Source organism: Phalaenopsis equestris, unplaced genomic scaffold, assembly GCF_001263595.1.
Source record: "Phalaenopsis equestris unplaced genomic scaffold, ASM126359v1 Scaffold000202, whole genome shotgun sequence".
In the NCBI taxonomy this organism is placed as follows: domain Eukaryota; kingdom Viridiplantae; phylum Streptophyta; class Magnoliopsida; order Asparagales; family Orchidaceae; genus Phalaenopsis; species Phalaenopsis equestris.
In genome coordinates this window covers 4,648,548-4,666,593 of record NW_018164644.1, presented here as the reverse complement: position 1 = coordinate 4,666,593, position 18,046 = coordinate 4,648,548, and the positions used below count along the sequence as shown (strand labels likewise).

The 18,046-nt window shown below is 35.9% G+C and overlaps 1 protein-coding gene across 1 annotated transcript; it reads left to right on the top strand.

Annotated features, from left to right (window-relative positions):
- Positions 1 to 4,388: 4,388 nt before the first annotated feature.
- On the top strand, positions 4,389 to 14,973 carry LOC110022785 (nuclear transcription factor Y subunit C-2-like). The gene is made up of 2 exons (XM_020721891.1): positions 4,389 to 4,485; positions 14,024 to 14,973. Exons 1-2 carry the CDS (start codon positions 4,462 to 4,464, stop codon positions 14,756 to 14,758), a joined length of 759 nt encoding a protein of 252 aa, XP_020577550.1. The 5' UTR covers positions 4,389 to 4,461; the 3' UTR covers positions 14,759 to 14,973.
- Positions 14,974 to 18,046: the final 3,073 nt, after the last annotated feature.

The following is an 18,046-nucleotide window of genomic DNA, read 5'->3' as shown; positions in this document are numbered from 1 at the left end:
TATATATATTAAAATCACCATTACTTTCAGTCCATTACTTTGTTTTTATTATGGAAAATAATCAATTTTCTTATATAAATAAAATGCTCGAAAATGTTCTTAAATACTTTAAAGCTATCATTATGTATATTCAGATGATCAAGTAACATAAGACAAAAATATCATAACTTGAATATGTATCAATGCACAATTACTCGAAGCATTTAACTTTATGCAAATATAGGGCATGCGACATGACAGTAATTTCTGGAAATGTTATTTGCCATTTTGGTGCAAATTGCTGGAACCATTTTTTTTTCTTATTTTAACGTATAGAACTAAAGGTAGCTTACATACATACAAGTTTCATTATTAAATATTTGTGGTGGTATCATAAAATTATTTTAAATTTTTAATAGAAAATTTTCTTTTTTTATTATTTATATAATTAATGTAGGAAAGTCTCTTACAGTAGAGAGATTATTTAACATCTTGGCATTGCACAAAAATCTAACACACTGTTGACCTCATTTTTAGTCACACAAGTCTTACCTGGGCAACAGCCTTTGGTCAGATGCAGCTTGATTGGTCAAAGCGCAATCTGCCCATTTTTTGGCCTTGGTATGGCGTGGTCATGTCAGACCTGGGTCTGACCGTGCCCAAAATTTCTTTGCATCGTCACAAATAGCCTATGCATGAGCATGCCGAAAAGTTCCTCGGCATGGCCATGCCAAGCTTGAGCGTCACCACTCCTAGACAAAGCTGACATGACCACCTCACATGGCCGCTCCACTTGACACACCAACAATTCATGGCTCGTTAACGGTCTGATTTATCTCTGTCGTCGATGAGCCATGTAATAGAATGACCAGGAGCCCTCTGCTACCACCTTCCTTAACTTATAAATAAGCGGTCTTCGGTGCTCTTCAAGACATTATAATGAGATCCCCAACTCTTCGACAGATGCCTCGATGGCTCAAACAAAGGAAAAGGTTTGGGTTAGGGCACGACTTAGTTCGACCGTAACCCAGCCTAACCCTAACTCTCACTCACCGAGTCAAACCCTAAACCCAACTCAGGTTTGACCCAACTCAGACCTGATCCAATCCCTAAATCCAACCTGAACCCAAATCAAATGTCAAACTCAACCTTAGAACTAACCCAACTTAAGTTTAGCCAAAACCTAAGCTTAGACCTGACTCAACTTAAATCTAACCCAAACCCAACCTAGGTCTAACCCAAACTCAACCTTAGACTTAAACCAATCTAGGTCTAACCCAAACCCAACCTTAGACCTAGCCCAACCTAGGTCTAACCCAAACCTAGCCTTAGATCTAACCTAACCTAGGTCTAAACCAAACCAAACCTTAGACTTAACCCAACCCATGTCAACCCAAATCAAACATAAGTCAACTCGGGTTAAGCTCATCTAACCCAAATCAAACCCAAATCAAACAAGTCAACTCGGGCCAACACAGCTTAACTCAAGTCAAACCTAAATTAAACATAAGACAACTCAGGTTTAGTCCAAACTCAAATCGAACCCAGCTCAACCTGTGTAAAACCTAAATCAATCCTAAGACAACCTGAGTCAACCCAGCTTAACCTGTGTCAACCTAAACCTAACCTAAGTACAAAACAAATCAACTCTAACCCAAACCAGGTTAACCCAACTTAACCGGGGTCAAATAAAACCTAACCTATGTCAACCCAAATCAAACCTAAGTTAGCTCGGGTTAACCCAACGCAACATAACTCAGGTCAACAAACATAACCCAAGCAACCCAAATCAAACCCATCTTAACCTGGGTCAACCTAAATCAAACCCAACCCAACCCGGGTAAACCCAGTTAACCCAGGTTAAACTCAAATCAAACCTAGACCAACTCAGAACAACCTAAATCCGACCCAACTTAACCCGAGCCAACCTACGTTCGACCCAGGCCCAAATTAGATGACCTATATCATACCTTAGCTCAATCTTTAGTTAGCCTAAACTGGAAATTCTACTTACCTCAGCTCAACCCTAGCCCAAGTCTAATCCAAGGTTGAGTATATGTGTTATTTTTATTTGATATGTTAATCATAACCAAAAAAAAAAAAAATAAAACCAAAATAAGGGTGGAAACCTCTCACAAGATGGTTTTCCCCATAAAAATAAAAAAAATCAGATCCCAAAAACAACAAATTCAAATCTTAGAAAACTTTGATTTCTCAAAATGATTGACAAACCTAGAAATTGAAACAAGACATGAATTAAAATATCTTTCTTCAAACAACCATCTAAATCCCACCAAGATAAAGAACAAGAACAAAGCCTAAATAGATCTGACATTGACCTTAGGTTAGTTAACTTAGACACTAAACTGAGGGCATACACTTATCTTAGGTTAGTTTGAGTATAAAACCCTAGATTTGCCAAGGTACCCTAGTTAGTGCTAAGGATTAAGACTTACAAAATAACAAACCAACCCCCTAAGACAAGGAAAAAATATTACATCTAAATTCCAAATGTGCGAAAAACGACCCATATGCAACAGAGGAGGAGAGGAATCAGACCTCCGCCCTCCTGGTTGCATCCGAGCCGTTGTCCGCACTTCCAGAGTCCGAATGTAATATTTTTTCTAAGACAAGAGGGAATGCCTTATAACGAAGTAACCCATGGTTACTAACGAAGGAATTTAAAACTGCTTTGAAGCTACAAATCCTCCATGATCCGACATTCAAGCGGGACTCCTGGTTATGAGGCTAGTCACACTCGATGGATACAAATGTTTCTGGGATGACAAAAAGCCATGAGCATCTTGACCGGGGACGTTATTCCCAAAATATAGGTTAGTCTGCCTATAGATTTCTTTATAAATTCTAAAGTTTCATTTTTCACATTAGAAATCCTTTCCTACCTGAATCTATCCTTAGTTCAAAGTTTCAAATCATTCATGTCAGTCAAATCTAGTATCCCCGATTTATCTTTTAACTCATCGTCAGTCTCTTTCAAATCTTTTGATCGTCATTCCTCAAATTTCATCTTACATTTTTTGGCATTTCTCATGACACATCATTATCAGACTGTAAGTCCCATCCTTTGGAACTTAATTCTTTCAATTTGGACCCTTTACTTATAATCACTTCAATTATGAAAGTCTGATCCGTGACAAATTGACTTATTACATTAATCGAGAGTTTTATTTAGGGCTCACAACCTTATATATGTAATTAACTACAAGGGAACGGCCTTATAAGGAACGAGACCATAAAATTAAAATAAATCTTATCTTACACCCGTAAGATAAAAGTAGAATCCTGATTCCATAGATCCATAAATCCCACAAACTTTTATCATTTGAATAATTGAATCCATTCTAAAATAATATTTTTTATTTTTCGAGATAGTATATTTTTCTTCGAATATCATTATCGATCATTTAAATAAAAGTCTTTCGAGAGCTATGGTAGCACCAAACAAAAAAAAAATCCCCACATGATATTACATACGTTCAACATATGTACGGATGACGGTGCAGATGCCGGAGTTCGTGTATCATATTTTTTTTGTGCATCTTTGTAATTGCAATACATACATTAAATCATATGTAATATTTTATCTTTAAAAGGAGTTGAAGCGCATGAAGGAGGTTGGAAAAAGATGGTAGCTACTTTAACATTGTACGCCGCCGTCCAAACAAGAGAGAGAAGGCCGATATGGGAAGATCACCTGACAACTAATGGAGAGACGAAGCGTCAAGGAAGATGTGATATGTGAATGGATTTCATAGAGGAAGGGAATGTCATGTAAACAGGGGAGAAAGATAGGCAACAAAGAGATAAAATTTGTTGGTATGAAGGGATTATGGGTGGTAATACTTTAGATGAAAAATTTTAGGTGTTAGATAAATATAGATGTTTTCTATGATACATATGTAAATCCCTTTGCTTTAATCCAACATTTTGTGGTTAGAATGAAGGCGCCCGAATTGGACGGTTGCAAAGCGATCTTTATTCTCCTGCAAATTTCGATACGTGATATTCTCTCATACTATTTTTAGCTGACCAATATGGCAGCAAAAATCATTGTTTGTTCTTAAGGATGGATGACAATAATTTGATAGGTTTTTACATATCAACCATACAAAACTTTAAATACAATAGATTAACTACTATACATAAAATTTTACATTTCAACCACGAGAAAATCACCCAAAACTTTAAATAGAATGACTTAATTATTCATGCTTCAAAAGGAAGTAAGATTTTGCGTGGTTAAAATGTAAATTTAAAGTTTTGGTGGCCAAAATATTATATTTAAAATTTTGATGGTTGGTGTATAAAAACAAAATATAATTTGGACCCTTTCTGCTGGTGAAAGATAAGCTATCCGAGTCCGGAGGTGTATTGTATTGGAACCTTCGATCATTTGGGTTCTCTATAAATAAGAACCTGAAACTCGCAAGACGGAGCGGAGTAAAGACATTTCTTTCATTCATGGAGAACAACGAAGATAATCAGGTAAGGAAGCGGCAGCATCTTTCCTCTCCTAGACGCATTTTATTCCTCTTCCGATTTTTTCGTATTTCGATTTGATTTCATCATTAGGGTTTCTGTTCCTTTTGCGTCTTATTTCGTTCCAGGTTTTAGGGTTTTTAAGGAATGTGATTTCGGATGACATTTTTTACGCTAATGGGTAGTACGATTTTAACAAATTTTTAAATGCGCTATGATCTTTGTTTTTTTGCTTCCACGAAAATGACGTTTTCCCTCTTTGTTGTTTCTCTTGTATTTTTCAAATTTCTAATTTGTGAATGCTAGGGTAAATTGCATCATTAGGATTGGCGTGATCATCTTAAGGCATTACCTAATTTACCTGATATTATTGTTAATTTTGCTTCTTAATTTCTCCAAAGCGTGTGTATTGGCACGTAACTCGGGGTGTAAACGAGTCGGGCTTAAGTGAGCCCTAAAATATTGTTGTTCGTGTTCGGCTCGTTAATATATGCTCAAAAAATTGGTTTGTGTTCGACTCTTTTGTTTAGCAAGCCGAACATGAGTTGTTTACAAATAACAAGCCATTTTGACATTTCTAATGACGTAGCCGTGGGATCCTAAGGATATGGGTGAGATTTAAATCTTATTATTATATTACTATATTCATTTAAATAGAATTTAATATATTTTTCTTCTATTTTATTAATTAATAATTAAATTGATTATAAATCTTTGTAGTCAATTAAATTATTTAAAAATAATACTCACTCACTAATTTTATAATTTTATTATTTCGAGCCAAAATGAGGAGAACATAAATGAATAAACCTTTGTTCGTGTTCGAATCGTCTATATATCGAGTGCAAAAAAATTATTCGTGTTTGTCTCTTTTGTTTATGAAACAAATTAAATACAAGCTACTTGATGAGTCGAACATGAGTTGTTTGTGAACAACGAGTAGTTTTGACAACCTTATGTATAACGAATGTGTTTAAGTTTATAAAAACTCTGACCCATTTTAATTGTTTGTTGACCCTTGCTATATTTCTTCACCAAAAATGATGTTTAAGTTCTGCGCCAATCACTTAACGTTTCATATATATGTTCTTAATAAAGGAACTCAATGAGTCTCTTCTTTTTCTTTCTTTTTGATGATTCTGATTCGTTTTTCAATTTTGATGATTCAAAAAAACATAAGGGCTGTTTTATTTTTTATAATTGACACGCTATAAAAAATTTCTATCATTTATACATTATCAATAACTTTTCATATCCGACATAGATCTCGAGGCATGACACAAATCTTGAATTTTTTTTTATTGGCAAAAAACATTCAAAGTTCAATTAAAAATGATCCAAAACTCATATTTTAGATAACTTGCAGTTAAACAGATTGAATATACGAGACAAACACAATTACACAAAAATTGGTCAAATACGAGTCAAATTCAGCCCAAATTGAGCCCTTAAACTATTTTTAAAAGTTTCTAAGACCTAATTAGAGAATCAAATAGATTTCAAATCTAATAAGCTTATAATCAAATCGAGCATCTGAACAAGAGATATTCATCGAGTGCAAGACTACTTAGTTCTAATGTCGTTAAGGCATTTAAATGTCCATCTAATATTGTCGGTTCGAGGAAATCTCTATAAATCGTTCAATGAAGTGGTTCAAATTATTTTCTTATATGCAGGGAGACATCTCCAAGAAATTATAAATAAACCCCTACATTTTTCATGAAAATGGACCTATGCCTTGAACCAGACGAAGAGCTAGAGCTAGGGCTGGATTGGGAGGAGCTAGATTCTATTGTTTTCCTGCACCAAAGACTCTACAAATGTTTCCCATTGCCACGGTCTTCGACCATCATTAACCATTGCTCGTTGCCCCTCATCGACTCCCGTTAACCACCTCTTGCTCATTACAACGAAGCTCCTTATAGAGTCACGACAAACACTGCCGAGTGAGGAAGTATCGTGCAGAGCAACAAAACACCGTGTAGAGTAACAACTGGTTTTGCGGAGTAATGAAACATCAAAGAAAGCAACACAACTCGTAGTTGGCATAGCTATGCAACGAAGTTGATGCAACATGCACGCACCCTACATACGGTGTAACAACATATCTCAGATACGATACAAGTCCTCTCAGTAACTAGTTACAATTTCCATATTTAGAATATAATGGTCTTCTTCATATTGTTGAAGTCATATTGTTTTCAACTTCAACCTTTGTGGCATACGAAAGTTATTCCAATTGACTACCACAACCTACGTGGCTCATAGCTCAAGCAACTTCTAAATTTGGCCTTTACGGCCTACAAACGCTTTTGCAGCTCACCACCACAATCTATATGACAAACCATCACATACATGGTACGCAACTCATGTAAATCCGAATTCTGACCTCTGTGGTCTGCAGGTGTTATCGCACCTCACCACTACAACCTCTATGATTTGTGATCAACTAAGACCAGTGTGATTCACGACAAAAGCATCTCCTAACTCTTACCTCTGTGGCCTGCGAATGCTATTGCAACTCATCACCATAGCCTATGTGGCCAACTACGACCTATTGTTCCACACCTTAAAAAACCTTAACCCCAGCTTCTACAACCTACGGATGCTATTATAGCTCACTAGCACGACCTATGTGACCAACAACAACCTACGTGGTCCATAGGCCAAGCAACTCTCAACTCTAGCTTTTGCGGCCTACATATGTTTGCACAAGTCACAACTATGACCTTCGTGACCAACTACGATCTACAAGAATACAACTTACACAACTCACAACTCTGGTCTTTGTAGCTAACAGATGTTATTATAGCTTACCACTTCGGCTTATGTGCTTAACTATGACCTACGTGGGTCACAACTTACGCAACTTTCAACTCTGATCCCTCCGACCAACTGATATTATTACAACTCACCATTATGATCTACATGACTCACAACTCACGCACCTCCTAACTTCAACCTCTGTAAAGTTATTACAGCTTCCTGCTACTGTCTATGTGATCAACTATGACCTAAGTATCTCACTCACAGCTCACGCAACTTCTTACTCTGGCTTCTGTGTTCTATCGATGTTTTTACAACCGACAATTGCGACCTATGTGACTAGCTACTGACTATGTAGCTCACAACTCATAAAACTCTCAATTTCAACATTTGTGGCATATGAACGTTATTATAGCTTTCTACCACGACTTACGTATCAACTACGGTTTACGTGACTCGCAATTTATACAACTTATTATGACCTCTATAACCAATTGATGCTCATGAGACAATCATCTGTGACCTTTATAACTAACTATTACAATGACTTTCAACTATGGTCTCTATGGCAAGCTGACTCTACAACCATCGCTTACAACATTTATGACGGGATATTGCCTTCATAACAACCAATTATGACCCTTCCAGCATATCATCGTCGAGAACAACGTTTATTAAAGTCAGATTACAAATGTTATCAATGAAGTACTCTTGTATACCTATGATGATCAACTTTGTAACGAAATCTTCCTTTATGAAGAAGAAGAGTGAACATATGCACTTACAATTACATAACAAATTATTTCAACTGGACTAGGGCCCATGGTTTTTTTCTCTTATTAGAGTTTTGTCATGTAAAAAATTGAGGTGCCTCATACTTATTTCTGTTTTATTTTATAGGTTTATGTTGAATTCTAGTACAATATTAAGATGCTTAATAATTACTCTATCACCGTGAATCTTATGACATGTATAAAACAACCTTTTTTTTTTAAGAAATTGGTTGATTTAGATTTTAGAAGTTGTTGTTGAAGTCTTTGGATTGAATTCCACCAACATCATCTTAAACATAAAAATTAAAAGGAAAAAAAGAAAAAATGGATGTTGATCTTTGCTTGGAGAAGATTGGTGAGATAATTTATCTGCTAAAATAGGATGGTAAGATTGATTGGCCAGTTGGGATTGATCTAATTCTAGAAAATTGGCAGACATTTTCTTGAGATAATTGCTGTCGTATTTTACATTTAGTACAACCAACTTGATTTTAAATGCCAGAAAACCTTGTATGAATTTGATTTTAAATCAAGCTTAAGTTTAGGGTTTTTTGTACTTTGATTTTCCACTTCGTATTTTTTTTTACATTCTTATTGTTGTATCTTTTTAGGACGTAGAGTTTCATATTGTTTGTGAGTACGGATGCGAGGTAAGGATCTTGTATTTGTGGAAGAGACGTGGAAGGGAGAGAAATGAATGTGAGGTTTGAGAGAAGGTTCTAGGGATCATGTATTGAGTTTGAACCTCCAACAAGTCGAAAAAAATGGCTCAGAGGAGAGTTCTCATTTTAGTGTTAGAGAGGGAGAGATAAAGACTTCGGAAAAAAATTTAACCTCTCTTCATCTCCACTTGACTTCCCTTTTTTATAAAAAAGAGAAACTAATAGAAATGCACTTTATATAGTAGAGACTCATCTAAAGTGTCTTGATGAAAATACCGTGACATGAATGTCAGGCGGTGTCTTTAAAGAAAGAAAGATTTGTGTCCTTGGTAGAAATGAGGATCTTTTCAAATAGTTGTCCCTCTCCTAGGTGGGACGGGCTAGTTTACCTTTTTGGGAGAGACGAGATTCAACCATTTCGTCTAGTGGACTCGATTCAGCCACTTCAGCAAGTGGGCTCGATTCTGTCACCAGCAGTTGAACTCGATTCTGCCACTTCAACCGATGAACTTAATTCAGTCATTTCAACAGGTGGGCTCGATTTGACCACTTTAGCAGGTGAGCTCGATTTAGCATATGGTTATATATACACATATTACTTTTTTTATTGAACTTGCTTGCATTTGATTCATCAATTTTTTTAAATTCATTTATATAATTTCATTTGTTTGGAAATGTGGATAATGGAGTTCCAAAGTTGGGCTTAATAGCCTTTTTCTTGAAAAATTTATTTCTTATATAAGAGCCTATTAATAATTTTGCCCCTCACATGAAAGCACTCCTCGTCGGCAATCTCTTATCCCTCAAACACACTTCAAATTTGCCCAATGACGAACATCAAATGACCACTGAATAATGCGAATTGCTTAAACATTGGTGAAAAATATAGTCGTACGAGCTTATGAACTAATTGGCCTTAGCTAAACCATTGGCTTTGATATCACTTGGCAAGAAATTTGAACTTAAACAGAGCAAAACTTATTAAATTTTTATCATTGATACATCATCAATAAATTTTCATCATTCAACATAGATCTCGAGGCACGACACAAAAAAACATTCAAACTTAAATTAAAAATCATCCAGAACTCATATTTCAGAAAACATAAAGTCAAACTAATCGAATATACGAGACAAACATAATGACACAAAAATTGGTCAAATAAGAGTCAAATCAAGCCCAAATCGCATCGTTAAGGCATTTTAAAAGCTTGTAGGACCTGATTGGAGAGTCAAATAAATTCCAATCTAATAGGCTTATAGTCAAATCAAACATCGACAAGGCGGATCCAATGAGTCCAAGATGATTTAATTCTAACATCGTTAAATGTCCACCAAATACTGACCCCGATCAAGGAAATCTCATCGAACCGTTCAATGGAGTGATTCAAATTCTTTTCTTATTTGCAGGGAGGCCTCTCCTAGAAACTATAAATGAATTCCTACCCTTTTGATGAAAAGGATGTATGCCTTGAACCAAAAAAATTGAAGCTAGGGTTGGATTGGGAGGAGCCGAATTCTATTGTTGTACTGTATCAAGGGCTCGACAAACGTTTCTCATTCCCACGGTCACCGACCACAGTTAACCATTGCTCGTCGGCCACCATCGACCACCGTTAGCCACCTCCTCATTACAACGAAGCTTCTTACAGAGTCACGACAAACACTAATGAGTAATGAATCATCATGCAGTGTAACAAAGCATTGTGTAGAGTAATGACCAGCCTTGCAGAGTAATGAAGCATATACAACGCAACACACCTCGGAGACACTATAACAATGCCACAAAAATGATGTAACGTGCTCCCTACATACAGTGCAACAACATATCTCAGATACAGTGCTACTCCCCAGAATAACTGGTTACAATCGCCATACTCATAATAGAGTGGTCTTATTAATAATGTTGAAGTTCTCTCTTCATATTGCTCTCAACTCCAATCTTTGTGGCCTAAAAAAGTTATTCCAATTCACTACCACGACCTACGTGGCCCACGACGAAAGCAGCTCATAACTTCAGTCTTTATGGCCTACAAACACTATTGCAGCTTGCCATCACAGCCTATATGACAAAATATCACATACATAGTCCACACTCATATAAATCCCAACTCTGGCCTCTGTGGTCTGCTGATGTTATTGCACCTCACCACCACAGTCTCTATGATATGTGATTAATTACTACCTATTGTTGAAGTTCTCTTCTCATATTTCTCTTAACTCCAGTCTTTGTGGCCTACGAAAGTTATTCCAATTCACTACCACGACCGGCGTGGCCCATAGCTCAAGCAACTCATAACTTCGGTCTTTATGGCCTACAAACGCTATTGCAGCTTGCCACCTCAACCTATATAACAAACTACCACATACATAGTTCACAACTCATGTAAATCCCAACCCTGACCTCTGTGGTCTGCGGATGTTATCGCTCTCACCACCACAGCCTCTATGATCTGTGATCAACTACTACCTACGTGGTTCACAACACAAACGTCTTCTAACTATTGCGTTTGTGGCCTACAGATGTTATTACAACTCACCGCCATGGCCTATGTGACCAACTATGGCCTAGTGATTGACACCTCAAGCAGCTCCCAACTCCAGCCTCTACAACCTACATATGTTATTATAGCTCATCACCACGATTTATGTGACCACTATAGTATACGTGGTCCACAAGTCAAGTAGCTCCCAACTTTAGCTTTTGCGGCCTACAAACATTTCACATGTCATAATTATGGTCTTCAAGACCCATTACGGCCTGCATGACTCACAACTCATGCAGCTCGCAATTTTAGTCTCTGCAGCCGACAATGGTTATTACAGCTCATCACCATGACTTATGTGACCAACTACGACCTATGTGGGTTACATCTCACGCAACTCTCTACTCTGGCTACTCTGACCAACTGATATTATTACAACTCACCACTATGTCTTACATGGCTGATGACTCACAGCTCACGCACCTCCTAACTTCAACCTCAGCGGTCTCTGAACTTTATTTCAGTTTCTCACTACGATCTATTTGACCAACTACGATCTACGTATCTCATAACTCACACAACTCCTTAGTCCAGCCTATGTTTGACCGACGTTGTTACAACTCATAATTGCGACTTATGTGACTAACTACTGTCTATATAGCTCACAACTCATGCAACTCTCAACTTCGGCCTTTGTAGTCTCTTTTTGGAAGTTTTTCACGTAAAAAGTCGATTTGTCTCCTCATGCTTATTTCTCTTTTACTTTATGGGGTTGTGGTGAATTCTAGTACAATGTCAAGACGCTAAATAATCAATATATCTTTGAGAATCTTCTGTCACGTATAAATCATCATTTTTCTGAGAAATTGGTTGATTCAAATTTTAGAAGTTGTTGTTGAAGTCTTTGGTCCGAATTCTACCAACATCATCTTAAACTTCTTCTGTAAAAATTAAAACAAAAAAAAGAAAGAATGGATCTTAATCTTTGCTTTGAGAAGATGGGCGAGATAATTTATCTGCTAAAATATGATGTTAGTATTGATTGCTACCTGCTGGGATTGATCTAATTCTAGAAAACTGGCAAGCATTATCTTGAGATAATTGTTGCCATCTTTACATTTGGTGTAGCCAAACTTGATTTTAAATGCCGGAAAACTTTGTATCAATTTGGTTTCAAATCAAGCTTAAGTTTAGGCTTTTTTTGCACTTTTATTTTTCCATTTGCATGTTTGTTTACGATCTTATTGTTGAATCATTTTAGGTTGTAAGGTCCTATATTATTTGTGAGTACGGATGTGAGGTAAGGATCTTGTATTTGTGGAAGAGAGGTGTTAGGGAGAGAAATGAATGAGAGGTTTGAGAGAAGGTTCTAAGGATCATGTATTGAGTTTGAACTTCCGAAAAGCCGAAAAAATGGCTCGGAGGAGGTTTCTTGGGTAACAATATTAGAGAGGGAGAGAGAATGACTTTGGAAAAAGATTTAACATCTCTTCACCTCCTCTTGACTTCCCTTTTAGATAAAAAGAGAAAATAATAGAAAATGCACTTTATATAGCAGGACATCGATCCAAAGTGTCTTGCTGAAAAAACCGTGACGTGGATGTCAGACGGTGCCTTTAAAGGAAGAAAGTTGTGATAGAAATGACGACCTTCCCAAAATAGCTGTCCCTCCCTAGGCGGGGTGGGCTAGGTTACCTCTTTAGGAGAGACGAGATTCAACAATTTCGTCAAGTTGGCTCGATTAAGCCACTTCAGCAGATGGGCTCGATTCAGCCATTTTGTCAAGTGGGCTCAATCCAACTACTTCAGCTGGTGAGCTCGATTTGATATATGGCAATAGCTATACATACACTTATTATTATTATTATTATTATTATTATTTTTATTGATATTGTTTGCAGTTGATTCAACAAATTTTTTAAATTCATTTCCATAATTTCATTTGTTTGGAAATGTGGATAATGGAGTTCCAAAGTTGGGTTCAATATCCTTTGTATCGATGGATTTCTCTTTTATATAAGAGCCTATTAACAAATTTCCCCCTCACTTGAAACTTCTCCTCGTCAGCGGTCTCTTCTCCGTCAAACACACTCTTTTCAACTTTGTCTAATGATGTACTCCAAATGACCACTGAATAATGCGAATTGCTTAAACATTGATGAACAATATAGACGGTGGAGGTTATTAATTAATTGCCTTTATTTAAACCAATTGCTTTGATATCACTTGGTGAGAAATTTGAACTAAGAACGAACAAAACTTAGACTTGGCGCACAGGCAAGCTAACCCAGTAATCAGTAAAACCTTAAGCATAAATAAGTTTCGCGTTAAATGACAATCTGATAAGATGTTACATTGGCTAGTTCTTGTATTACATTAATAAGCACAGTTAATTATTTAGTTAATAATGATCAGTAATCTTGTATTCTAAAAATATTTGTATTTGAAGACATTGAAGAAATGGAATGAAAATGATCTGTAATCTTATATTTTCGGAGTTGATGACATTCTTGAATAGTTTATCCTTCTCAATCTAAGCTCCTCTTCTGGATTCCTTGCTCACCTAATTTTTGGAGTTGGCTAGCATCATCGAATTGCCGGCTTCATCGAATTGCTGACTATAAAGACTCGAGAATGAGATTGCATCACAATCAGTAACAAATATTTGCTTTTCTCTAAATGTAAGATTGATACAAGTGAAGTGGTAAAACACCAAAAATTGCATAGTGCCAATGTGCAAAGAACAACATTAGAGCCAAAGCAAACACATAAAATCGTTTTTCCCGCATCATATTGATTATTTGACAAAATGCTGATACAAAATGCTGATCCGAACATTGTTTCAACGAACACGCAGAATGAGACGGAGCAATCACAGCAGGATGTCATGGATTCATTCCAGTTCCCGCTAGTCACCAATGGACTCCTAACAAACCAAATAATGGGCACCAATCCACAACTGCTGCCAAACGGGATGCCGATCCAGTTCCCCTATCCATATCCTTCACAATATCAAATTCCTCGACAGCAGCTTCCGCCTCCACAGTTTATGCAGCAGGAGCTCCGGCTTCAGCTCTTCTGGGCAGATCAGCTGCAGGAAGTCCTAGCCATCAAGGACTTCAAGAATCACAGCCTCCCCCTGGCCAGGATCAAGAAGATCATGAAGGCTGACGAAGAAGTCAAGATGATCGCCGCCGAGACGCCGGTGATCTTCTCGAAGGCGTGCGAGATGTTCATCCTGGAGCTGACGCATCGTGCGTACTTTCAGGCCGAGCTGAACAAGCGAAAGACTTTGCTGAAGAGCGACCTCTCTCTAGCAGTTGCGAATCATCAGATGTTTGATTTTTTGGTGGATATTGTGCCGATGGAAGAGGCGGCGCATGGGGGGGCGGCGGCGGCGGCGACGATTCCTGGGGTTGAAGAACTGAATCAATCAATTCCTTGTTTCTATGATCCTTCTAATTTCAGTTCATTGATGGTGGATATGAGGCATCCTGAGATGCTTCCACACGGTTCATCATCTACACAGCAGCATCAGTATGGCAATGCCTCTGAAGATGGAGGAACGCCACCACCAAGCTCACCTCCATAACTCTTGCTGCTCTGATCAGTGATAATCATATTTCTTTACATGTTAATTTACTCTTTATTTATTTTATTATTTTATTATTATTATTATTATTATTATTATTATTATTATTATTTTGTGCAATAATAGCCGCCCCAATGCTTGGGACGGGACACCATTTTATTTCTTTCGTTTTATTTTGATTGACTCCTGTGCATGAATTTGATATGCTGCAATTAAAGATGATAGCTTGTGTTTTTTTTTATTTCTAGCTGCTAATCAATCATAAATTTGCACATTATATTTTTTTTAATCAGTTTCTATTGCTGTGTTACATAAATAAAAGCTTTTCACCGAAGGAGGCCCTTCTTTTATAAGTTTTAGCTTATGATTAATGTGATATGAATTAGATATTCTTATTGTTCAATGAGCAACACTATTATATTTATTATTACTTTATTTTCTGACTGATCAGTTCAATGAATAGCTTATATATCTTATGGGGCAGATGAAATGAATAACAAATATGGGAATTGACACGAAGGAATATTGCATTCTTTGGCTCTCTAGAGTTGGTCACCATGTTAGACTTCACACTTCATATGCATAACATATGCTATGAAAAATAGTTTTTCTGTATGTTTATATATTTTTGTAATCTATACAAAAAATATTAGGAGTACCTTGTTTAGGCGGTTTAATTAGAATTGGTGGTGTCATATACTTTTATTTTAGTCGATGATGTTGCGGTAAAGATTTTGAAGGAGATAGTTGTAAGATGTTTGGAAGAAGAAGTGTGTCTTCGAAGGGCAATTGATACATGTTTGTATGTGGCAATGCTCATGGCACAAGTGAGGTTGCAGCGTGGGATTTCAAGATGGTTATGATAGACGTGAGGGTGCAACAAATGTTTGGAAGGAGAAATTTATTAAATAATTGAGATTGCTACGTTTGTTTGGATGTTGCTACAATTATAATGGAAGTGAGATCACAACATAAGCTTGTCTTGATGGAGTTTATTAGAATAACAAGAAAGTTTGGAACATAAGTCTTGAAAGAGATGATTGTAATGCAATTGTGGTTTGAGTCATAAATTGATTTATTGTTAGCGAAGTTGCAGCATAAGCAAAGTTAAAGCACATAATTGGATATGACAACATGAAAGAGCAAGTTGAGCTATAATGTGTAGAATGAGATAATGATGTCCCAATGAAACTTTAATATATCTAAGTGATCAATTGGGTTACAAAATTCAGAGAAGATCTACATGATTTATCTTGGATGCTCCTCAGCTTAGAATGCTCTAAATAAATTAAATTGAGAATCATTTATAGATTACGAGATGAGTAATTTGTATTATACATAATGTATGAAAGTATTCATTATAGTTATGAACAATGAAAGATGTGATGGTACCCTCCCCTTGTTCACCCCTATGATCAAACTTTGGATGGATCAGAGCAAAAAATTGACATTTATGTTGATCAAATGAATTGATGATATTAAGAGGAACTTGAGCTATTGATGCTTGGTACCTACTACTAATAATATTTATGATCAAAGATTTGAATACTCTAAATTTAATAAATTTTAGTTGAAACGGGGCATGATGAATTTTTATGATGTACTGAGTAAATTGACAAAATCAAGATAGACTTGGTTAGTTGATGGTGATCTAATGGTAGCTAACACTAGCAATATCTCTCATCATTGATCCGGATATAATATTTCATAGGCTTCATCCCAATAAAAATATCAAGCTAAGGTTCAATGGTTAGATTGATAGAATATTTTTGAATAAATTCATTGCTATAATTGGAGTTTATCAAGAAAATAGTAACAATCATATTATCATTTACAAAACAAAATGTTCGTCTTATAAAGCACAATCAATTGATGCAACCAACTCCCAAAATGAAGATTTTGTGGCAATTTCTGTAAATTGAAAAGTAGAATTTATCAGATATTTTTTACAACAATGAATGTGTGTTATTCTAATCAAACAATATTGCTAACAACTCATACAAAATAGAGATTGAGGGATGAACCCCTTAGCCATCGAAGGTAATTGCTAAAACGTAGCGTTTGTCATCAATCCATTATGTGCAAATAATAGCCACCTTCAAGGAAGGATTGAACGAACTGTTTGGTCCAATGTTGACCATTTGTTTAACCCCTAGGGCCAACTTGTTTGGGAATGACCTTCACCTGCGATATTTTTAAATAAGATATTTTGTTTACTTATATGAGCTAAATCGGTAGAGAAGAAAAACTATTTTTTTAACTGTGTGCAGTCGCCCATATTAACAAGCATTAGTTTTTTGCATCCAGTCGCAAACCAAAATAGCTACTTCAGCTTTAAATTTTTTTTAAAATGAATAATTAAGTTATTATAATTAAATCAAACTACATCTCTCAATTTTTGTCTGATTTCGACACCCTAAACCCTAAACCCTAAATTGGATAGACAACAAGATTCTCTACGACTGCATTTGATTTATACAAATGAAATTGTAGTTAGTCTAATGCCACCAAGTTCTTATATATATATATATATTTAAAATGGATTTGGTACAAATAAATCAACACAAATCGATCAAATCTAGCCTGATTTTGATGTTTTTGGTGTCAATGAAAAGTTACAAAAAATCTCTACAAATTTAGTGTATATTGCACTTAGTGAATCATTTTGAACAATTCACAACTATTGCGAATGCTCAATTTTGTTATTTTAGTGCTTAAATTGGTTATTTTTTCATCTCCAATAGTGATTCATTTACTTTGTCTTTGTATGAATCTACATATTTTAGTTTCTTTTTAAGAAAATATTTTTGAAGTTTTTATTGCAATAACACATTTTAAATTACTAATTTATAAAAGAAAATGTTATATCAAAAGTGAGTCTGTGTCAAGCAATTAACAATTTGAGATCACCTCAATATTCACACATTGTAGATTTCTTGATTAAAACTTCATAAGTTAGGCTCTGAAACATCATCTACTAGACTCATGCCATTACAAAAAACTACAAATGAAACAAAGAATTACAAAAAGCTACAAAAAAAAAAAAACTAGATAAATCGGTATTGCTGATATTTAAAAGTTCTTCATTAGGTGTTTTTCTTCAATTATAACGAGACAAATTCTCTTAAAGGATCGTGATAAATGCTCATCCCACCGCGTCAAAGAGAAATCTGCAATCACACAACATAACGACGAAGAGAATATTATTGCTATTGCAGAAACAAAGATGAAAATCAATCCTGAGAGGGGTTTTATTGCTATTGTCATCTTTGCAGAAACAAAGATGAC

Coding starts and splice junctions, on each gene's coding strand:
- LOC110022785 (XM_020721891.1), top strand. CDS start 4,462: ATGGAGAACAACGAAGATAATCAG. Junction 4,486..14,023: donor AGAACAACGAAGATAATCAG/GTAAGGAAGCGG, acceptor ACGAACACGCAG/AATGAGACGGAGCAATCACA.